At 33.5% G+C, this 25119-nt stretch overlaps 2 protein-coding genes across 5 annotated transcripts in view; one reads left to right on the top strand and one right to left on the bottom strand.

The window, feature by feature from the left end:
• The first annotated feature begins 46 nt into the window (after positions 1-46).
• Positions 47-17733, top strand: LOC110465176. Of its 4 annotated transcripts, none has more exons than XM_021520829.1 (11): positions 48-132; positions 10284-10413; positions 11692-11842; positions 12080-12227; positions 12498-13351; positions 14120-14213; positions 14589-14632; positions 15705-15753; positions 15872-15947; positions 16119-16150; positions 17048-17733. In XM_021520829.1, the coding sequence occupies exons 1-11, from the start codon at positions 70-72 to the stop codon at positions 17570-17572; spliced, it is 2166 nt and encodes a 721-aa protein (XP_021376504.1). In that variant the 5' UTR covers positions 48-69; the 3' UTR covers positions 17573-17733. The 4 variants fall into 4 exon arrangements, with proteins under 4 accessions (XP_021376507.1, XP_021376504.1, XP_021376505.1 ...); XM_021520830.1 differs by having other exon boundaries at positions 15708-15753; XM_021520831.1 differs by having other exon boundaries at positions 12140-12227.
• Positions 17734-17772: 39 nt separating this feature from the next.
• LOC110465177 (proton myo-inositol cotransporter-like) overlaps positions 17773-25119 on the bottom strand; it is a 63842-nt gene continuing 56495 nt past the window's right edge. Inside the window, exons 5-9 of the mRNA XM_021520833.1 lie at positions 24882-25045; positions 23560-23674; positions 22720-22961; positions 22388-22540; positions 17773-20831 (exon numbers count right to left, since the gene is read on the bottom strand). Coding sequence (XP_021376508.1) covers positions 20605-20831; positions 22388-22540; positions 22720-22961; positions 23560-23674; positions 24882-25045 — 901 coding nt within the window. The 3' untranslated portion in view covers positions 17773-20604. The remainder of the gene's footprint in view (positions 20832-22387; positions 22541-22719; positions 22962-23559; positions 23675-24881; positions 25046-25119) is intronic.

Genomic DNA, 25119 nt, shown 5'->3' on the forward strand with positions numbered 1-25119 from the left:
TTATCAGAACGAGTCTATGACCTTTGACCGACTTCCGTCGTCTGCATTAAAAGTGTGACAGCGGCAAATATGAACTGGGTTGGCGGAGCGAGGAATCGACTGCGTTTTTCAAATGAGAGAAAAATACAGAAGGTAATATATCATACCGAAACATCACCACTGATATGTATTGCGTATTATCAACAAAAGTTGAAGAATATAATTTTCCACTGCCACGGGAAGCCACGGCTGTCAACACATGACAGATGAGGCTAGCACCTGTGGTCACCGTTCACTCTCAATCATACAAAACCGCAATCATGACAGCATGGGTTCTGTAAACAACCGATATAACAGCTGACAGTAGGTAACATTTCACACTCGAATAGGGTAAGCTTGGTACTGAAGTAGTCACAACGTTGAGAAATTTTACCACAGTAAGGCAGGGATGTGTAAGGTAAACGAGATTTAACATTAACGTCGGCCGGCCCCACTTGCAATTTCAAAACAAAATAGGTACAAAAAGGTATGGTTATAGGAAGCTTAAATCAGGAATAGTTAGTTTCAGATTTTTGTTTTTTGATGAATGGGAGGGCGGGACCTCATGACATTGACTTTCACCTGTGTGTGTGTTAAAGGTGTGGTAACACAACTCCTAGAGCATTTAAATGACACAACTACTATACAATTATATCATCATCGTGTACAACATATTCCAACTGTTATTTTTTATACAGAATATTACACTATTTCAAGAAAGAATTGTTGATTATATTGAAGTTTAACTTTTAGGCAGAAAAGGGTGTGAAATTACTATTAATGAGAAAATTTCTATAGTTCAAAAACGAGTCTATTTTTCATACTTGTTTAAAAGTTGGTAACCAATAATATCTTTTAGCATCAGGAATTTAAAAAAAAATGACAACCGGTAAATTTGTCGTTGTACGGTAGAGGTATTATGGTGCAAGATCTATTTGCCACGCAAGACGTGTTGCACATCGTACTGTAGAGTATTTAAATGACACAAATACTATAAAATTATAGCATCATGATCATCGTGTGCAACATATTCAAATATTATTTTAATACCGAATATAACACTATTTCCAGAAAAATGAGAAAATTCACATTTTGGACACGTTAATTTGCATAGTTATAAAACAAGTCTATTTTTCATACTAGCTTTAAAGTTGGCTACCAATAATATCTTTCAACATCAGGAATCAAACATATGATTTTAGGTTTCATTTCTTCTTCTTTCTATTTCTTACTATTTCTTACTCACAGGGATGCCAGACTTACTATCAATGGTAAAACGTCACGTGTATGACAGCAGTGTAAGTTGAATGGAATAACATTGTTATCAGCAAATTGTCAGGGTCTGGGCGATAAGTTAAAAAGAAAAGATGTTTTCTCATACATGAAGGAAAAAAATACAACATTTATTGTTTACAAGATACGCATTTTGTTCAGGAAAATGAATATGTTATTAGAAATGAATGGGGTGTGATTGTTTTTTTTTCAATTCCTTTAGGTCAAATGCTAGGGGTGTTGCTATTATGGTTAATAATAATTTTGATGTTAAATTTTAAGGGAAAAAAGGACAATTCTGGAAATTTCTTAGCGCTTGATACTATAATAGAAGGCACAAAAACTACTCTGGTTACTGTGTATGGTCCGAACCAAGCCTGCCCAGATTTTTTTTACGAATGCTATAAATCTGTTTAATAATGATATTAATATTATATGTGGTGATTTTAACTGTGTTCTTTACCCTAAGTTAGATTATGATAACGGCTACAAGAATATTAACAATCCAAGGGCTAGGAATAAACTGTTAGAAATTTCTGAGAAAAATGGGCTTATTGATATTTTTCGGGATCAACATGAAGAGACTAGGAGATATACATGGAGGAAAAGGACCCAAATAAAACAGGCTAGGCTAGACTACTTTCTTGTGTCTGAATCCCTTTTAACCAGTATTCAAGGTTCAAGTATTGAGGCAGGGTACAGAACAGACCATTCATATCCCATATTATCATTGAAATTGAATGAATTTAGGAAAGGGAAGGGTTTATGGAAGCAAAATAACTCTCTTTTACAGGAAACTGAATATTATGACTTGGTTAAAAAAACTATTTTAAGGGTTAAAGAATTTTGCTGCCTGCCAATATATAATATTACTTGTTTGAAAGACATACCCGGGGAAGATTTACAGTTTACTATAAGTGATCAATTTTTTTTAGAAACTTCATTGATGGAACTACGTGGTGAGACAATTTCATATGCATTTTATAGGAAAAAAGAAGGAGCTTAGAGAAAACATACAGAAGTTGGAGCCAGAAGATATTGTTGATCTAGAAACATTGGCAACAAAGAAATAAAAGCTTTAGGGTATTAGATTAGATAAGATTAAGGGTAGCATAGTTCGTTCAAGGGCAAAGTGGGTAGAGAAGGGTGAAAAACCGACCAAATATATTTTTAACTTAGGAAATCGGAATTTTGTTTCAAAAATAATTCCAAAAATACAAAATGACAATGGAGACGTTATAGTTAAGCAGGAAAATATACTGATAGGAGTTAAGAACTTTTATGAAAGCCTGTATAAGGATAATAACTTGGATAATGCTGATCTTATAACTTCTTAAAAAATTGTAATGTACTCAAGTTGACAAATAATGAATCTACAGAGCTTGGAGGGCAGATAACTCCAGGAAGCTTGATTTAAAAAAAAATTGTACGGTCAATTCATTTTGGCTATTCTACTGGGGAGTTATCTGTCACTCAAAGACAAGGGATTATAACTTGCATTCCAAAAGGGGATAAACCAAGACATTTGATGAAAAAGTAGCGACCAATATCATTATTGAACATTGTGTACAAAAAAGCACCAGGGGTTATTCTTCTAGAATAAAAACAGTTTTAGATAAGGTTATAAGTAGTGATCAAACAGTTTTTTTTAGCTGGTCGTTATATTGGAGAAAATACTTGTCTTGTTTATGATATTATGCAGTATACAGAAGATAAGAATATCCCAGGAATGTTACTTATGATTGATTTTGAGAAGGCATTTGACTCTGTCTCTTGGAAATTTGTGGATAATGTTTTATGTTTTTTTGACTTTGGAAATAGTATAAGACATTTGATTAAAACTTTACATAAAAAGGTCAGTTCAGCTATTAATCAGGGAGGGAATTTGTCATCCTTCTTTCATATTGGAAGGGGTTGTCGTCAAGGCGACCCTATAGCGCCATACATATATTTATTTTATGTGTGGAAGTTTTATCAATCGGGTTAAAGAATAACAAAAATATTAAGGGTGTAGAAATCAAAGACTGTCCTATCCTAAATTCCATGTACGCATATGACACCACACTTATATTAGATGGCTCTGAAAGATCACCGAGAGAAGCACTTAATGAATTAAACAGTTTTTCTAAAATTTCCTGATTAAAGATTAATGTTAACAAGACTCAGGTTATTTGGATTGGCAGTATGAGATTTAGTGATGTCAGCTTTTTACCAGAAATGAACCTAGTATGGGGAAAGGAAAAAAATACATTATTGTGAATAGAGTTCAGCTTGAATTTGACAAAAAACTCATTAAACTGAAAGCTCTAATTAGAACCTTGAGTAGAAGGTCATTGACACCTATTGGGAAAATTCATGTTATAAAATCACTTATGCTGTCTCAGTTCAACCATCTTTTTTATTGCTCTACCTAACCCAGATGCTGATTTTATATCAACAGCTCTGAATTCCATCCTGTTTGAGTATATGTGGAACAGTAAGACTGACAAAGTAAAGAGGGGTGTTATTATACAAAACTATGTTGATGGGGGATTGAAAATGGTTAACTTAGAGGCTTTTATTACTTCTCTGAAATTGAGTTGGGTCAAGAGACTTTTCTTTAGTGAAGATAAATGGCAGCATATTATTAAGTCTATTGCAGATCTTAACCTACTTGCTTATGTTGGGAATGACTATTTACAAACATGTTATAATAGATGCAATAACCAGTTCTGGAAAAATATCCCGAAGGCATGGGAAAGACTAAGAAAGGCTTAGAAACCCATATGGAAAAGGGAAAGAGGTCATGAAAACTCCAATATGGTTTAATAGACAAATATGTGTTGGTAGAAGGTCAGTATTTTACAGAGAATGGTATACGTATAACAAAGGTATAGTGATTTATTCAAGAAGAATAACTCTTTCTTCAATTTTCATGATTTTATAGAAACACATATTTTCTAACTTTCTAAGATGTTATTGCTGCAGTAAGACAGTTTTTATATATTCATATTCATATATCCATATATTCCAGTTAATCTGGAAAGTTTTATTTTCTCTGCTAAAGGCTCAAAATGTTTTTACAACACACTAGTGAATAGAAAAATAATTCCAACTGGACAGGTTAAATGGAAGTTTGAACTTTACATCAATGACCAGTACTGGAAACGAACACATCAAATTCCTTTCAAAGTTACTTCTAATACAAAGCTACAATGACTTCAGTCTCGAATTTCGCATCATATACTGACAACAAATTATTTTTTATCTAAAGTAGGTATCTCAGATAATCCTCTATGTACTTTTTGTAATCAAGTTGAAGAAACTATAGTGCACTTATTATGGGAATGCCAAGAAGTTCAGTCTTGTTTGCAAAGTTTTGAATCTATCCTAGATGCATTGCTAATTCCTTTTCCAATACAATAAAATCACTTTCATATTAGGACTGTTTACACAAACAGAACGGTTTAATAAGAGCGATAAGGAAATACTTTTAATAGTTAAGCAATACATTTACAGTTCTAGATGTAACAATAAATTGTTGAATAACAACTCTTTAATTCTTAAAATGAAGGACCAATACACTGTACAACGTTATATTGCAACTGCTAAAGGTGAATACTATATGCAGTGATTTACTGCATACTGGGAAAAATGGATGCGGCTAATAGAGCTTGTGGACTTATTTTAAATACAAGTGTAGTTATATACATGTACGTACACACATATACACATGTACATTTTGAATATATGTTAATTATGAATTAATTCTATTGAAACTGCCCAGTACTCTGGCAATATTTTTTGCTGGTTCTGATAATATTTTTTTAAGTATTATTTGAGTATAGTTTGACATTCCTGTCTCTGGTATCTATCCCTAGAATTCATCAATATGATATTTTTGCAACATAATATCTATGCCTATTCATTCCTTTTCTTATTCCTTTCTTTTCTCTTGTTTCTCTTTCCTTCCTTTTCGACAATATAATACACATATCAGATATAGCAATAACAGGAGTTTTATCTTTTTGATAAATAGAGTGTATGTGAGTGTGTGTGAGTGAAAGCGTATATAGGAGTGGGTATATCTGTTGGTGCTTTTTAATGAAGTGCAGAACATGATTTGATTCTGAAATAAAATATAACATGATGTGGATTATATTGTCCGTCATAAAATGTGTATACATGTAACAATATATTAAAAAGAAAAAGAGTTATGCTGATCTTTCTCATTATGAATGAGTTAATCATTATTGTTGAGTGTGTTGATGTCAAATATTGAGTGAACAATTAAAAAAAAATGATGTTGCAGTGTTGTTCAGTAGTTGTCTGTTGAGGTGTGTTGCTGATGTCATGGCACGCATTGTATGGATGATGGCAATGATGATGATAGTGATGGCTATGAGGAACGGATAGTTTGAATGTTAATGATTAGGATGCTGGTGAGATAGTGATGCTGATGTTGATGATGATGATGATGATGATGATTGTGAGGATGATGATGATAATGGTGATGATAATGGTGATGATGATGATGATAATTCTGAGGATGATGATGATGATGATTGTGAGGATGATGCTGATGCTGATGATGGTGATGGTGATGAGGAAGATGATAATGGCGATGATAATGGTGATGATGATGATGATGACGACGACAATCAGGATGATCTTGATGATGCTTCTGAGGAACATGATGATGATGATGATGATGATGATGATGATGATGATGATGATGATGATGATAATGATGATGATGATGAGTGAATTAAGTGTCAAAATGCATGTTAATAAGAGAGTGTGAAAATGAAAATACCTGTTTTGTATCTATATTAGGCCAAACAAAATATATAGTCTGTTTAGGGTTGCATGGGGGAAAAAACAAGAGTAGGTAGGTCGGATTTTTTTTTTTTTTTAATATTTTTATGTACCTTGTAGTCATTTGATTATGACCCTACTATTGTATGTAAAACAAAGATTTATAAAAACAAGGCTCATTTGGAGGCAAATTGTGCTCCATATGATGACATTTAGAGCCAACACGGAGCTGGAAGCCATTTTGAAAGGTAAGGAACCTCTAAAAATTCGAAAATCAGCGTGTTTTTTTTTTTTTTTTTTTATTCATCAAAAAGTTTTGGGTCGGGGGTAAAAAGCAAGGGTCGGTCGGGAACCCAAAATAGACATCTTTTTTTTTAGGCCTTATGAAAAATCGTTGGAAAAATAAAATGATAAAAAAAACACCATCAGGAATTCCCAAAGGAATGACAACCGGTAAATTTACACATTTGATTTAAAAAAAGAAAAAACAGCTTTCTTGCCGCTTTTCCATTAAATTGTGTTTCTTCACAACAAAAAGCCTTGGCAATGGGTCTTGATATTTGGCAAGTAGGTTGTTCATGTGAATAGTAATACGTTTTGTAAACGTTGGTGAACCTGACCTTCGTTGGAGGCCACACGGATCAATTCAAAATTTTGTATGGGAAACAGGCATCTTCATTGCTTTATTTATTTCGAGTTAAAGATAAAAAATAATGTAATACTCCTTCATATTTTATTATATGAATGCATAAGGACAACATAAAATAATAATGAAATGAATGTTAGTTTTATATACATGTATCTGCATATCTTAGTCTGTAATAAAATCTTAAAACAATCTCAAAGGAGGCCACACTTTTACGCCAATATTTTTAACTGCCGCAGACAGAGGAGGAATTCTTTTATTGGTAAGTACTGTAAACACTGTGAAAAGAAGAGGAGGAAGAGAAAGAAGAGGACGAAAGAAGAGTTTATCTTCTCGATTTTCATTTATCGAAATAGAAAAAACAACATCAAACAGATTACACAATAATAATAGATTCTATAACAAATAAATATTACAATGCATATTTTTATATATATTTAAGGCCAACACATTAAAAATATGTTTAAAAATGAGCAATTTAAAAAAAAATGTTTTGATAACTATTTTGACGATAAAACAATGTCTATGCCGGCCACCGTTGCGTTTTTCTTTTCAATGTATTCGAGTTGTCTTTCTTTAAACACTGAATCAAAGTCGCCGCCCGAAACATAACAGGTTTTTGTTTTTAATTAAATTATCAGTAGCTACTTTTTCGTTTCCATGAGTAGATTATACACATGTTAATCTCAAACCTCTGTCATTTAAACAGTTTTCTACCGATTTGATAGGAAATTGCAGCTGCTTCTTAAGAACGATGAAACCAATAACACGTGATTGTATGTTGACAACGGGACTACAGAACAAAATCATACAGGGCTGGGTCCTGGAATTTGGACTTTTTGAAAAATTGGGTCGAGGGATGTCGATGGGGATCTAGTTTGGTTGAACTAATGTCTGTTCATTCTTTGCGATGGCTCAAGGTCCCTCTCGATTCGTCTCCGTGAGCACTACATGGGACAAACAATAATGAATAAATGATGTCGAATCCAAGTAATATCACGTCCTCGAAGTTATTAAGGGTAGTGGACATGAAACCATGAAGACCAACCCTCATATCAAAAAGAAAATAGAATATTTCCCAACCAGATAATGATGAAAACCATGAAAATCGCCCCATCGATTTGAAGTGCAAGAGGCAATAATTGTGGTCAATTTCTATTACATCATCAATATATCGGAATTTGCCATTGAAGGATTTTACAAGTATTTTACTACCAGTCATAAAAAGCGCTTTAATTAAACGTCACATCAAAATCAAGTTTGTCAGAAGGGTGCACAGTTTGTTACACAGGAATGCCTGTAGTCTGCTGGAAAATCTCATGCTTCTAAAGGTCATATAACAGAAATAATCAGGCATAAACCGAAACAGCTTCAGAGGAATTAACAGTAAAACCAACGCAGTTCGTAACTTAAGAATTAAATGTACCAGATATTGATTTTGGCAACAACCTTATAACAGATAGTCATGTACCAAAGAGAGCTCATCGAGCCTATATGCAACTGTCAGCTGACCTATCAAGACATCAAGGGTTAGATAGACCGACACACAATGAAAACGTTTTAAATGTTCTATTCACCATCCACATGGATAGATACATGTAAAAAAAACCCACCATAGGTAACAGCTAAACATTTGAGTGTAAGAAGTGCCTAGATCAGTAAGTTTTTAAGTAGTGTGTCAGGAAGGCTTCATGGATTTTTATCCTCCGAAAGTAACATCGGGGATCACTCACGGAGTCGAGGAAAGCATGTAATGCAATATAGCCATGCCAGAGAAAGCAGCATCAGTATGGGAACCATACCCATAAGAATGGAATTCTACACCTTTGTCATCTATTTGAAACAGTTCCAGCGACGTGTTGTCTGCAACCAATAGTATATGACGACTCTAGGATATGTGACAGAGTGATGTAAAGACTGTCTTGTGAATCTCTAGAACAAACAAGATCAAACTAATCATGTGCCACAAAATCGTTCACCAACTACTAGTCTAGTATAACAGACATCACTATGAGGCAAGCGATAGAGGAACAAGAAGATAGCAAAAACTACGACAGAGGAGATTGAAGATGAAAGTCTATCAGTATTCCATCTTTCCCAGATCCCGTGATAATGAAACTATCTCTCAGATGAGGTAGCAATATCAGCAACATCAAAGACTTTTGAGGAGTTGATGACCGAGCTCAACTTAGGCCTAAGCCTGACTGCCCCTCATCTGGTAGACAAACCAACCTCCGATCATGTTAATACGTTAAAAATGCACAATCTTTTTTAGATTTAAGGTAAGTCTCATTTTGTCTATCACGAGGTGTGCTGATTACATTCCAGTATGACGTCAGAGCCCAAATGGATGAAGATGGTTAACTTTGAGATACTTATGCTACTTTCATTTGTGACAAGAGGCGCAAACGCAACCCTTTGTGAAACAACATTACATTTTTTTTCATTTTTTTTTATTTATAGGCAGTGAGTCATACCCTAATGCTTTTTGTAACAAAGTTACATAGACTATTCTTATGTGTTGTTGAAAGGAAGTATGTAGACTATTTTGGCGTCTTTGATGTTGAACTTCCTTCAATTGACCTGAAGTTTACTAAAGTGATTACATTGTATTTGTATTGTATTAAATGTTTGCGCCTGTGAAACGTCATTAATTATTTGACCGATTGTTCTTGGATCAACGTAATTTGACGATTATAAAGATTTGTAGTCTTCGTCGTTTTTCTTACTTGCACTGTCAACATTTTATTTGCCTGTGACTTCTCCATTGTCTTAAGCTTACCTAGCCGAAAATACCGGTGATCGTATTCATGATGCGATTGCGGAGCGTCCATAGTCCGTCCGGCGCCAACCTTTCTCTTCTATTCTTCAACGGCTTCTTATATCCATAAGCCCAAGGGTCATGTCATTTGATAACATATGCCACGTGGATAGTGCTAGTGTCTGTTGCGAATTCGTCTGATTGTATAATATATATTCTTTGTATTTAAGCATGTTCATATAACCGATCAGAATAGTACTAGTACCCCGATGCTAGATAGTGACATTCATAGTGTATTCATTATTTAATCTTGCTGTATGCTTCACAGACAGGCAATGCTACACTATTACCAATGATACTGACCTAGTACCAAGGAAGCCTCTCTAACTCATACAGAACATTTTAATGAAAATATAAGTTGGATACAAGACTCCTTATATTTTACTGAGACTGATGTATGTAACTACTTATATTATAACTCATATATGTATGTTTATATATCACACTGCCGACTTCATATACATATTTAAAAATGAAAAAAAATTATGTTCACTTATAGTTAAAATCTACCACTGACTCTGTTGCATATATTTTTTACGAGAATGAACACCTATAGTTGAAAAAATAATATCCAATTGGCAATGAACTATATATATATGATTCATGTGGTTCATATTAATTATATAAGATATAATTATATAATATCAAAACATTATTCTTTTTCAATTGCAATTTAAAATATTTGTGTCTATCATTGCATATTCCAATATGTCAAATATTCAATCTTAGGAATTTTTCGAAAGAAAGAAAATCACAAAGACTGGAAGCCGACACACATTGACTTCGTCCAGCAGAAAGCATAGTGAAGATCTAAAGGCGATTCATACTGTCTCAAATATGCATTCGGATACATTTACATGTAAGTAAACGTGTTATTTTTTTCCCACTGAATATTTTACTTTTTACTTTTAAGGTTATGACAATGATATACATATATAACTAATGGATGTGACATGAGATGACTGGTTTGTCTGTATGTCAAGTGAAACCAATTATATATTGATATTTTCTCTTGCATAATAGCCTTATTTCTATCCTGTTCAAGATATCAAAATTGTAAACTGTGGTTTGATGCTTCTTGTACATGTAATGTTAAATATTTAGAGGTTATTATATGACCATTTTGATATCATATCCCTTATCAGCCCGAGAGTCCCGATATCAGCCCGAGGGCTGATAAAGGATATGATATCAAAATGGTCATATTATAAACTTTTTATCATATGTTCAAGTAACCAAAAATCAAGTCAACAGGAAAAACAATTAGATAATTTAATCAACAATGTCGACTGAAACAAATTATTACAAGATGATATTCAGTCAATTCTGAATAAATATCGTTTCAAATCGCTGCTGTCAGTAATTATTAGTCCGACTTCTACTATAGTATTCATTGCAGTTGAAACGCCATGATTTATTCACTATCCGAGTCCGTTATGACATTCACTCTCCTTTTCTTTAAAGGAATAGGCCCAGGGTTAAAATTTATTGTGAATGAACCGTCGTGAATTTGTGCATCAGTAAACAGACTGTGGGTTGACGATAAGCATGAATTTTGCTGTGTTTTTGTTGACGTCTGCTCAACACACTGTCTAAGCAAAAAACCAACTGACAGCGCAAATCCGGATTTTACTCGGAACGCTTCGGGCGATTCCCATATCCAATACAGAAGCATTCGGAATACCCTTTCGTCATTTTCTACGAAAACTAAGTCTCGTTCAACCAGACTCTTGCTGCCTGCGCAAGCTACGCCGAATTAGAAGTGATCAAGCGTCTGGTTAAACGAGACTAACGAAACCTATGCTAGGTAGCAAAGGCGAGGTGTGCCGAATGATACAGAAGTAGAGGTGTTCCGAACAGGGGGTGCATTACGAGAATTGTTATCGCATGAAACTTATCACACGGGTGACCGGAAGTGGTATCAGGAGTCGTCAGAAGTTATCAAATATGCAAAAACACTCATATTCTGAGTAAACATATGATAATATAGAATTATTAAATACTCATTTATATATAAAAAGTAATGAATAATGACTGAGTAATGAAAACGACACTGGAAAACAGGTACTTGGTATATAAACCACAGTGTCAACACTTAGTTTATTAATTTATAACATTTATAACTATATTATTTTAGTTCAGCAGCCACGTCGCCCCCTGAAGATGCTTGATCTTGACAAGTTTAGGTCCAAAAGTTCAATACTCCCTGGCAACATTGACTTAGGACCATCTTCACCGATTAAAAACCCTTCAAAGTTGCAACTTTTGGAAGCAAGTCATCACAAGCAGTGCGTATTTAAAATAAAACAATGCATTATTTGATCATCAATAATCAGGCACCGCTTATTTACTTGTAGTGGAGATTCGCTTCTTACTTTTGAGAACAATTGATTTAACATTAAAAATTGAGAACAAAAATTCTAGATAAGAAATGAAGAAATCTGAATTTAACAAAGGAGTATTTCGTTGTGAACACAAGATTGTGTTTATTTCGGGTAATTGCTTTTAACCTGTTTGATTTACAGAGTAGCCAGAAAAGTAGATAGGTCGCCATTTGATGATGATTTCTTTTACCCCAAATCCAGTCAGAAATACTCAATGTCAAGCTCTAATGATGACGATGATCACACTTTACAGATATCACAACTTCTGAGCAGCCAAAAACAATTCAAGGTAAATATCAATTATCATAATTATGCTTCTTTCAATTTCTAGATATAAAACTGAATCTGGTGCGCCGGAGGAAGTTGATCAAGCTTAATGTGAACAGGATAAGTAATTTACAACATTTTTATTTTACTTATCGTACATTATTCATATTATTATACAATGTATTCAAGTTTAAACGTCTACATGTTCTATACTGTTTCATTGTGGAAATATTCAGCTTTTTTTAAACACATTCAACACTTTTGTGAAAAAGCCATGCATTTCTTTTTGAAGATACCTGACATACCTAGCAGGACACGCACACCTAGCAGTGCAGTTGAGCTGACTGACGACAAAAGAAAAGTATGGAACAGGAAATTAACTGATGAAATGTTCAAACACTCTAGCTTGCCTACGAAAAAACACAAAAGTACATTTGAACCATATAATCAAAGTTATCGTAGCATTCCCCATCACGATTTCTCTACAGATTTGTTGGAGAAGAATATAAAACAGGACCAAAGCAAATCATTTCTGAAACTAGGTACGCATAGACCTGCACAAGCCATACCGTTTGTTTCTAAATCAACACCAATAAATCCTACTGGAATAAATATGTTCATTACAGAGGACTTCCAAATGACGCCTATAAGGAAATATCACGTAGAAGAAAATCCGATACCAAATTTGGGATTGAGTCATTTAAATAGAAATGTTGAACTTTCTGATCTCAGTGATGTTGAAAGACCAACAAATGTTGAACGAAGATCTCGCATTTTTCAAGGCGAGGATTTCATGCAGACACCACTTACTAACGAAACGCAGTTAAGCGAAATGTTTCATACACCAATGAAGACAAGTTTCTTTAAAAGTACAATTTCTCAATCAGTCGGCGATGTCGTAACTCATGACAAGCCAGCTCTAGTCAAAGACCAGGACGAAGAAAATGAACCGACCAGATATTTGACCGAAGCACGTTTCGAAACACCATTATATAAATTTACGCCCAAGACACAGCTGCAACCTGTTTCTATTGAAGAAAACCATGATATGCTAGCAGCTCGCCAAAACACGCACGGGGAATCTTCTGAACGGGTTTCATCGTTTATGACAACACTCCACGGGTTTAGAGAGTCCTCAACTGAAAGGTTGGTTTTCGTGTAACTGAAATTTCTATAGAAAATGTTTTCGATTATGCTGTGGATATTTATTTCAGGAATTCATATCTTGATTAAAAAATCATGCTTAGCTTAAACAGAAGATAAACAAATTTTGTATAACTATATTTTTTATATGCAATTATCATTATGTAAACATAATAAGTAGCAAAACTTTGAATCACTGATTAAATTTAGCAATCATTTTATTACCACACGGTTCATATATATAAAATGACACGGTGCAGATGTACAGTGAATGGTTCTTCAATGTTTATTTTCCCAGGTTTTAATAACTGTTTCATGATTAGTTTATAACCGCTAGCTTAGTTGCAAGAACGCTTCGCTTACATGTATTCTCGAGTGAAGTAAAATTACATCATAATTATACAACAAATCTACCTCTTCACGTTAAGCACTTTCTCGGAAGAATTGTGACTATCTACAATAACAAACCGTTTTGTGGAATCACATTTCAAAGAATCTAAGTCCCCCAAAATAATGATTGAAAACATAGCAAAATACAGTAAACACAACAGGATAAAAGATCTCACTTGAATGCTACTTAATGTTTGATGTTTTGTAAGTCACTGAAATACTTTCTGTTTTCCAACAAATTTCTTTTTACAATATCAACCACATATTTTTTTTTAAGCTCAGTTCTTGTGCAAATCACAATCTAACCGAATACTTGGAAAAAAGAAAAAGAAAAATGTTCGTTTCGTCTTCTATTTTAGTAATAATCTGTGTTGTTTTTAGGTCTAAAATACGACACACGACGGAATCAGAGATGGCGTCTTTTCCAGAGACGGCCAAAATGCAAGATTCACCTAAAGAATCAGCTTCTCTCAGCGTAAATAATTCCTTCTTAAATAAAGTCCACATATAGCATTTGCCAAGGGTGTATAGATCTTTACACTTGTGTTGCATGTCAGCTACAATATATGAACCTACTAATTGCAAATGACGTTCATGTATAACTATAATTATTGGATTGCTGTTCTATCGATGTCGTTCCATGGTCAATATCAACACAACATATTGTCATTATTAGAAAATAGTGTGATTTCAACGGCACTTCATACCGCATGTCACTTAAAAAAACTGCTCAATGCTTATTTGTGTAGTAATCGACAGTGAAGTGTTGTAAATGCGAACACATTACGTTATTTTAATGTATAATTACTTCTAAAGCATGTATTGAAACGATTGATTTGGTCTCTTTCAGGTTTTTGACCACCGAGCCGAAAAAGATGAAGAAGTAGACAAAAAGTAGTAGTGAATGTGATATCTGTCTTTTATATTTATCGGGAAACATTCACTCATATTATGTCACAATCGATATATGTTTTCTTTTATGATAATCAAATTTCGTTTTTTTTTTATATTTACAAAATGGACCTTATTGTTCAAATAGTACAATAATATTCACAAATGTCTTTTTACGAATTAATCCAAATCCATGAAGAGAAATCTCTATCTTTTTATATATACATAACAAGTTTTATCTTTAGTTCTAGGCGGTTTATTTGTTTCTATGCCGTCTTTTTTTGAGTTTCGGGTTTATTTTATTTTTTGGCAAACCATCATTCATTGATTTGCATTGGCTACAGTAAAAAGATGGAACACGACTGTTCACTCTTTTGCATATAGTTTAACGAAATATAATGTCTTTTTGGGAAGATTAAAATTGTAATAGTCTGAAATCAAGTAAATCAGTGCTGCTGCATTTGATGTACAAGAAACAATAATATCGTTATGACTTTGGTTCACCAGACTGCATCTTCAAAGCCATCTTATATTCATCTCCATTGTAGGCAATACATGCGTGCTTTAGGAATCATATTTAGTACATGCATCCTCAGGAAGCATGCTTAACATGACGAACTACATTTTGTGGCTGATGTGCGCTATTGCGTGTCTCGTAACGAAATCAATAAAAATCGTCGTTTCATAGCAAAATAACAAAGGCAAATCGCTGTCAACTAACCGACATATTTCATCTGGCTTATCATCGTTATATCGCTGAAAAATAACGATGACCATCGTATTATATGTATTCCTAACACCACAGGCCAATTCCCGAATTCTGACAAAAATATCCTAGTAAGTAAGCAATGTCGATAAAATGTGAATTCTTGTCAATAATATAGATGTGTGTTTTGGAAAAAAATATCTGAAACAGAAAACGTAAATATATATTTTTGTTTGAGATCTGACTGAATGATTATGAAACGCAATTCAAAATATCTTTCCCTCTGGTTTGAATGAGTATCGTTCTAATCATGTCTGTCATAATTTTCCCGTTTGTGTTTGCATAACTATTGCGTCCTTCTTTGTCCAGTAGCACAACACATGGAAATGGAAATATGATGACGGAGATCTTGGATGAGGTATGATTGAGATTACATTAGGCGACTTTTAATTTGCATTTAAACTCTATTAAAATCGTTCTGCAATAATGACATGCATATTTATCGCATTTGTTTTTTTCATATCTGTCATTTCCAGATGCAAGAACTGGAGGAGCAAGACAAAATGGATGAATGGATGATGGCAGATGAATATGATAGCCCACACCAGGAAGGTAAACAACACTGTCGTGGATGTAATCATGTTCAATTACCCAAGACAGGTATACTATTATCCTGTTGACTTTTTGAGATGATTATTGATCGATAATAAAATATTGCTTTACAGCAAACATATTATCTACTTGATTTTACCATTTTTCAACAGACGTTATGTTGCATTTCAGAACCGTGCATAGATCAGATCGAAGAAGAGGAGGTCTGTATATTTACCTTTACAACACATTCAACATTAACTAAAAGAGTTATCTGAGCATAGAAACATTTCTGGTGTACTAATACCTGCTCTTACTCGTATAAAAACAAAATTAATGCGAATTCTTCTTGCACTTTTTTTTTATCATATTCTTGATGGGATAGGAAGTGCTATTTGTGAGGTTCAATTTTGGTCTAACATTGATATTATTGCCATGTACATGTACGTTTTACCACTAGTGTACACTGTTGCTATAAATTTTTCCTACCGTATATGAAATTATTCACGCGTGATGCCATTTTTATTTCATATTAACAAATTAACTTAAAGCTAGAAGTCTCCATGAAAGTGATTAAACAACAAGCTAGTCAGTTACTAGTTCTCTCTTAGTAAAGTTCTTAGTACATTTTATGCAATATATGAGCGAGATGAAAAGATGGAAGTAAGACTATAATATGCATATGAATATGCCAGTAAGTGGTGCAAAGGGGTTACTTGGGTAGTGAGTCTGTAATTCTTTCCATGACTAGGCCCAAAAATAAATTGATGCAAGTATCGCGTATTCGTCAAATTCAATTTTCTGCGATAAAGATTTTTTTTTTTATCTTGTTACTAATGCTGTCACATAAGTGTATATAAATATCAGTAAGTATTTAAAAATAGCAATGTATTTCACGCGATTTCCTTATCTCTGGAATATAGTGAAATCAGATACTCGCAAAACATACCTGATGTACAGTGCAGCTGAATGTATGTCATAGCGAAGTTAGTGATACAGTTTACATTAAGACTGATAAAGAGGCAATGGTAGCATTCATGATTTGACATATATTAAGCGGTATAACGTCAAAATGTAAATGTTGTTAGTTCTACCATAAACTAAACATTTGCTTTCTGCAGATTTTATTTCAGAGCGTAGAAGAGGTGAAGCAAGCGATGAACGATATATTGACCAGAGTGGTAGCTGACTGTAGTGATGACTTCGAATTTGATCATTATGACTCGCTCACGGACGTTCAGTGTTCTCAACAAATGGCTCAAAATCCTGAGGGTACAATAGAAGAATTGCATTATCAATGCTCAGATAAAAATATTTCACATCAAAGTGATTTCAACGAGATGACAACTTCAGAACTATCTGCAAATGACGGTGATGTCGTGGCGACTATCTGCGATGCGTCTACATCAACCGTCGACGTAGAAACGTGTGATAAAGGTACACAATATTCTCCAACAACATACAATGTGCCTCTACCTCTTGAAGAATTACTCTCTAGATCTCGGTGGCATCGACAGTTTTCTGTCAAACCAATTCAACAGGGATGTGAAAAAGGCGAGGAAGAAAAATCTAATTTGGAATCTGGAACGGCAACATCGGATGAAGTAGAAACTACGTACTGCTTAAGGTCTAGAAAAAAGGTCTAACTCTTTTCATATGTGTTTGATGATAACATTGTATGATTGAGCTTTATAAATGCTAATCAGATGGTAGTCAGTGGAAAATGAAGGCAATCAGTTTTCTTCATACCCGATTAATTTTCATTCTTAAATAGGAGTAGCCTCCCCTTTATCGCAATAACTGATTTAAAAAACAAATAGGAAATAAAAAAAGCAACAGACATAAAACAAATTAGATGCTTTATTCATTATCACAAAAATAATTCCACGTAACATTGAACGACAAGTATATTGTAACTAAATTATGATCACAAAATATTGCTGTTCTATTGGATAGTACAAACCACTGTATAACACACATGGACACTCACAATCTCATTTTATAATTCGCAGTTAATGTGAAGATTCAGAATTATCTAGCTTGTATGAAGTCGTATTTGAAATTAATGAATAATTGCTTTTCGCAAATTGTATAATTGTGATCTATCAAATAAACTGTCGTTATAATTTATTTGTGTAATGTGTTTTTATGGACAAACTATTGTTAAGTGTATTCATATAAAATTAATCACTTCTTTTTTACGGAAAATTATTTTGCAATTTCTAAATGATTTTTTTTTCTGTATCCTTGTATACGTCTGTATAAGCGAGCATTTGCTTTAAAAGGATAAATGGATTGGTTCTTCAGTCGGACCATATATTAGATTTCAAATGGCAACCACTTTCAACTTTTTACTTCTATGTATCTGCATGTTAACGGTTGAAATGCAAGAATAATACTTAATGACATGGTTACATATAAATGATTCATGACGTGCTTGGACACTAAATTATCGACAATCTAATGGAATTTCTGTACATTTGCACTTAATAGATCCTTATAAAATAAGCCTCAACTATAACATTAACATAAAATAAGTGAACACATAACTAACGGCTCTCACTTCATGCATTCATAGTCAATTTGAGTTTAACAGGTATTTGATAGTTTTTCAAAATATAAAAGAAGAGGTACCAGTTAGTATATCTAACTCTTTTTGTATATTTTGGCACATACATATCTAAGATACAACTGTTTTTTTTTTATTCGACATGAATACTTTTCTTTCTGTGGTGTTAACCATACGTTTGTATAGTTTCTAGACAGTCTGTGAATGTCATATTTTTGACTGTTCTGTTTCCTTCCCTTTGTATTTTTCAGTTTAATTCGCTGCGTTGCGCTGCATAAATTCCTTTTTTTTGAAATTTTAAAAGCTCTAATGTTTACATTTAAAGAAGTTTATATTGGCTTAGCACCATGATGCATTTATTCTAGTTCCAATGTATAACATATAATGAGACAAACCTCTCTGTAGACTTTTGACAGCAATGAGAAATTATGAGTATGATGAAAAACACCCATTAAATGGAACTAGTCTACTCCATAAACTAATATGACAATAAGAGTCAGAAGAGACCGCGGAACGACTAAAAAATGGGAGAATTAAAGGCTTAATTTGACATAGGGGATTTTCATGAAATAATACAAATGAATATCGCTGTCTGTAGCTATATCAACAAGTTGATAATTCTACTTACTTCATGTGAATTTTTGATTATATTTTTCATAAATAAAAACAATTTCTTCGTTCAAGCTTTTAGTGAAGTTTGTAAATAATAGTGGTTATATGTAAAATTCCATTGTCAACATATATATATATATCACTCTCAATGTAAAACACTGTTTGTAGTTTTGAACATAAATGCCGCTTACAACACAATTTGTAAGAGTACAAATAAATAAATGAATTGGAATTTCGGGAAAGAATATTTGTAATGACTAGAATCTAAATAAGAGGTTTTCATAGTTTTTTGTTTTCGTATTTCCCAAACATTTTGCGTAAATGCTTAATATTTTTGGTTATATTCTTAAGACTTAGGGTAACAAGATGAATATACAAAATATCTAAAATCTGTTCTTTAAAATATTCGAACTATTTATAAAATGTATATTATAAGTTTCCAGGCGGTCGACGTAAAGTCAAAATATATCACTCTATTAATATTTTTGTGTCACCATACCTTACCTTCTCTTTTTATTAAAATATTAGACTAATAGTGGAACATGACAACTTTGAAGGGCATTAGATTGCGTCTTAACATGGCACCTTATTCGTCTTAAGTTCATTAGGTATTCATTGATTGGAATTTGATACCAGCTAATGCAGATGAAGTATCCTGTAAAAGTATAACATTCAGAATAGATATTGCCTGAACATGATTGGTTCTATCTCTCTCTATTATCTATCTCAATCGCAAACTTAATATTCACGTTAAAGCAAAAACAACATACCCATATTTAAGTATTATTATTTTCGGCTTATGGCTATGCTCTTCTCACGTAAACAAAGTAATGATCTTCTCTCAACAAAATGTTACAAACACTGGTTTTAAAATCTACATAATAGTACAATCATACATTAAAGATTGATTCCAAACTGATTTTGTGACAATATTTCACTAGTTGGGAAAGAGCTACTTATTTTTCTAGTATAAAACAAGTACTAAACTTTTAATAGTATCAGCGAAAGAAATTCCAAATAATATTTCTAAATATAGAATATTGATAAAAAACAACCAGCTTTGGACATTTTGGATAAAAATAGACGGAGAAGTCATATGAAACATAAAGAAACTACATGTCTCTGACACACTAGCAACCTACTGTATGAAAATTTTGTAACGTACCAAAGCGCACATATTGTTTCATTTGCGATTTTGGTTCTGCTGGGAAGTTAATCAGTAATATTTAATGTACAATGAGAGGAAAACGATTGTAATAGTTTTACAAAATACCGAAAACCAGCGGGAATCCGTCTTTAAATTAAGCACAATGATAACTAGGGGGCAGGGGATATATGAGCCATTTCTGTACCAATAAAGTACATTTGCTAAAATCATTTATAGGAGATCATTGATTGACTATTATTCCATCAAAAGTATTGGCCTTTCATAAAGGACATTACCAGAGGATTGACATTAGTGACCGGCGTAAATAGTTTACTGCATTTTACTTTCCATCATTCAGGGGAATCTAATTCTGATTCTCGACCATCTCTATTAAGACCACGTATGTGCACATATTGAATTGTTTTTGTATTGTAGCTAATTGTTTGTCTACCGCTGCACCACGGTTGAGCAAAGAGACCTTCTACTTCTTCCAAACTCTTTCCCTTTGTCTCGGGCAGCAAAAAGCCTAATGTGACCACTCCTATCAACGCCATCCCCGCGTAAAGGCAAAACGTCCCTTTAAATAGAAGAAAAATAGCCGAAATATATCAAATGTGAACAACATAATATATTATGCAGTAATAAATTTGTAATCCTGATATAATTTGTAATTCCATGTACCTTTAATTGAAGGACTTGGCATTACTGGGATATGACATAAATTTACATGGAATCGTTTTCATTGTTATATTATTGAAGTTTACTCATGTTGTCAATACTGTGAAATCATAGTTATGTGTGACGTGGATAATCACCCATACAATCTGTCTTGCTGTAATGGGTTTGAAAAAACATGGTGGACGGGAAAAAGGATTAATCTTGTAATAAAAGATGGCATTGACGAAAAAAGTATCATGATCAATGTGAAGATATATCTACACCAGTTCTATAGAAACATTCGCAGGATAGCTCGTGTAAAAGTAGACTCTACTCGACCGCAACAGTTAAGCGATATGGAAAAATATGATCACAGAGACAAGAATAAAATCCGAGCTCATAATCGATATGAAAAGCAAAAACTGAATACTAAGAGACAGATACAACGAATACCACCAACAAGGAGTGCAAAGGTTTTCTACACCACACATGTGATGCACTTGAAAAAAGATCCGCGAATTCTGAGATAATACGTAATTAACGACGTTTTTGTTATACATGTATATAGTCATGCACGAGTAACATATCATTTCTATGCTTTTAGTTTTGATCTCACTTAATAACTTGTCTTGATGAATTATCAAGGCATAAGCCATATTATTTATGGAATATCCTAGTCATTAAAGTAAGCAAAATGTTTTAATGAAATCCAAAATCATGAAATTGGTAAGTGTAGAATGGAATATAGGTTACGATTAGAAATGCTGTTAAATTGGACAAGCAAAACTAGTTGTAGTTGATCAGAAATTCGACTTTGTCGGACGTGGGCTTTGTCGGACGTGGGTCAAAACAAGGACACACAAGACACTGCCTGGTGAGGCTATATAAGTGTATTGACAAAATGCTAGGATTATGTGAACGGCACATTATCTAATGATTCGTGACTAAGAGGTGTTATATATTTGTTCGGTACACTACACGCGTGTAATACTGATTATCGACAAATATGAATTAAAAAAATCATAACAATATCTTCAATATTTGAAAATAAAATTTAAAAAACCACATTTTCCCATTTGACCGCAATAATGACTTTGGAATCTGCTCACGGTTCTGAAATATCAGAAATATTTTCTGAAAAAGTGTGTGATGCTCCAGACAGAAAATTTGATTTCACATTTGAATCCAATTTGTACCTAAAGCACCGAAGTGGAGGTCACAAAATTACCTCGTGCTACAACTTAATATGTTTCATATGTTCTGGAAATTTAATGAAAGTATTTTGTCAGGAAGTTATGCTTAAAAAACAATACGTGAAATGCGGACAGACAATGCGTTACCATTTCGTAACATTATCATAAAACATAAGTTAAATCTCCGGTTTTTGAAAGTTTTCGTAACATAAAACAACAAATATCGTGCATGCTTGGTTCATAAAATGCACTAATCATTTCGAACACACATACGTGTACCTACCTTGTCGCGTTAAAGTTTCGGTAAGGCTTATAAAAGACATAGACACGGCAAGATTAAATATCCAGTTTGTAAAGGTCGACGCAGCATTACCAGTACTTCTTGCCCATAAAGGATATATTTCGGAATTTATTGTCCATGGCATGGGTCCCATACCTGTAATAGAGAATTGAAAACGAGATATAGAATACTATAATATGAAGTAAATCCAAGGGTACTATAATCATTATATAATTTTGTCAAGGAATAATGACATTTTCGACACATAAGACCCCTCTCCCACTCCATCTTTAATGGTTTTTTTATGCAATTGGTGTTTCCAATGTTTGTCTTACCAGGTGCAAAGAAAATGAGATAGAGAACTAATCCAGCCATCGGCATCCATGAATAGTCGGTGGGACAATAGTCATATGCCCAGGTGAGGTTGCCGGACAATGATGTTGTATTGCATCGACCAATTGTGGATTGCCAAGGGTCCTCGTAGTCGGTCGGTAAACACGAACTATTTGTTGGCCCTCTAATGTTGTCCAGATAGCAGTAACCGCACTCCAGTGCCCTCATACATTGATTACAGGTTCTACAAAATTAATAAATTAATTAATACGGAAATAGAAATAGAATTATTGGTGTTGTCTTAAATAGGCGAGTATATAAGCATTAGTGATGGCATAAGGAAAAACAATTCAGACATACTGATATGTTCAGTATATATCGAGCAGTTGGGACTGGCAGTCATATGAATATTAATGTTGATAGTGCAACATGTAGTTTTATGTATATATAAGTGATGAAAATAAGGTGATATTATGTTATTCCTCTTATTTAAATTTGTTGAGATATGTATATACTTAGTAATTGTTCCGTACGGTATGTCGTAATCAAGTATTTATATATGCTTAAAAAAAGTATACAGATTCATATATCAGAAACATGAAATATTTAGGTGCGACGGTTTGATTACAAGTAACATTTGTACTCGTTCATTTTTTGTAGACAAATTAGAAAAGGTACACACAGTTTCCTTCTCCGAAACAAAGCTACAGTTATCGCGAAACACTGATCCCGTTCACTTAAAGCACTATGCAATCAGAGAAAATAAATCGAGTAATGCATACCATTAGTTAATTCGAATACACAAGGTGTCAGAAAATCATTTTGGGAAACATATCACTTACGAAAGTGTTGAACAAGGAGAACTCGCCGATATACTTTCTATATTTGTCACTGGTGGTGTGTAGATGGCCGAGAGGTGGAAACCAATTGCCAGCCATGCCAGACTTATAACAGCACCTGAAAGGAAAATCATAATGGTGTTATAGGCAAGGATAAAGAAAATCAAGATTTCGTGTATGATCCCAATGTACCACTTTTTCTTTATCACGTATCACATACTTTATTAAATTGTTAAAGGTCTTCAAAATAAAAATACTTTAGTTGTGGCATACATGCAATGCATACTCATCAATGTCACACACAAAAAAATGGTTCGTCGTTTATCAATTAAATACTGAAACATATTTGGTGCAATCACGACAATTTCAAGTTGTTTAATAAGTAACTATAACGCCCTCCATATTTTCGAAAAAAATAACAACGAACTTAAGACTCGCATACGCATATGCATGAAATTGCAGTTGAACAAGATAAACCAGATACAACGTCATATCCAACCAACTGCTTCTATCGAAGTGATTTTCGCAAAGTTTTGGTTCTTTGTAATAGGATACCACTTTGCCGTTCATAACGTTTCTCCTATTTTTAAACATCTTAGAAAAGCAACTTACTGAAGAAACTTTTCGCGATTATTTATGGTTAGGTAATGTGAGATTTATTATGCTTCAGTATGAAAAATATGCACTTTTGATAGAAGGTCATACATATTTAGAATATGTAATAATATTTGCGAAAGTTATTCAATGGAGAGATCATATCCAATTAAATCTTTCAAGATTTCAAAAAACAAAAACGGTTTTTAGTTTTATCCTGAAGGAGGATTATGCCACCCTGTTTAAATTCTAGCCGCTTCCTATTGGCTCGGCTAGAGATAATTTCTCTTAATCTCATTCTGTAGAGCGTAAAGAATAGTAAACCATAGGTCCAGGGTAAGACTCCTAGCGGAGGCATTGGAAAAAATAAGGACCTCCGATGGAAAAACAACACCATCTCGAATAATTCAAATAAAGAAAATATCAATAAGTTATATTCTTCAACTATTAAAACGAATGAGGATGGAAATGAAATTGTAAGTTGCGATTAAATTGTCATGTAAATTGTTATGCACCAACGATTCAGTGATTCTTAACTGTTCGTTACAGTTATCGAGGTTATTCCAAAACCACTTTAAAACGTTGAAAAGCTCTTAGAAATACAGTTTTTGTAAGCATTAGTCGTCAACTAAACAGGTTGTCTGCAGACAGAAAGGTCATGTGGTCTCAAACAACGTCATCATATATACAACAACACATCGCCAGACCCAAATAGGCGTAAACTTTCTCACCTATGAGACTGCCAAGTGTAAGAGCACGTCTTCCTATTTTTTCCACCAAGTATAAACCAAGAATTGTAAACATAAAATTAACGAAAGACGTCACAGCAGAAAGCCAGATAGCTGTCTCGTCTCCTTTTACCCCAGACATCCGTATAATTGTTGCACTGTAATACCTGTTCATAGATATAAAAAAAATAAACATTTTTATAGCTCTGCCACTCTAGTCTATCCTTAATGATGCAATATA

This window comes from Mizuhopecten yessoensis, unplaced genomic scaffold, assembly GCF_002113885.1.
Source record: "Mizuhopecten yessoensis strain PY_sf001 unplaced genomic scaffold, ASM211388v2 scaffold11059, whole genome shotgun sequence".
NCBI lineage: Eukaryota > Metazoa > Mollusca > Bivalvia > Pectinida > Pectinidae > Mizuhopecten > Mizuhopecten yessoensis.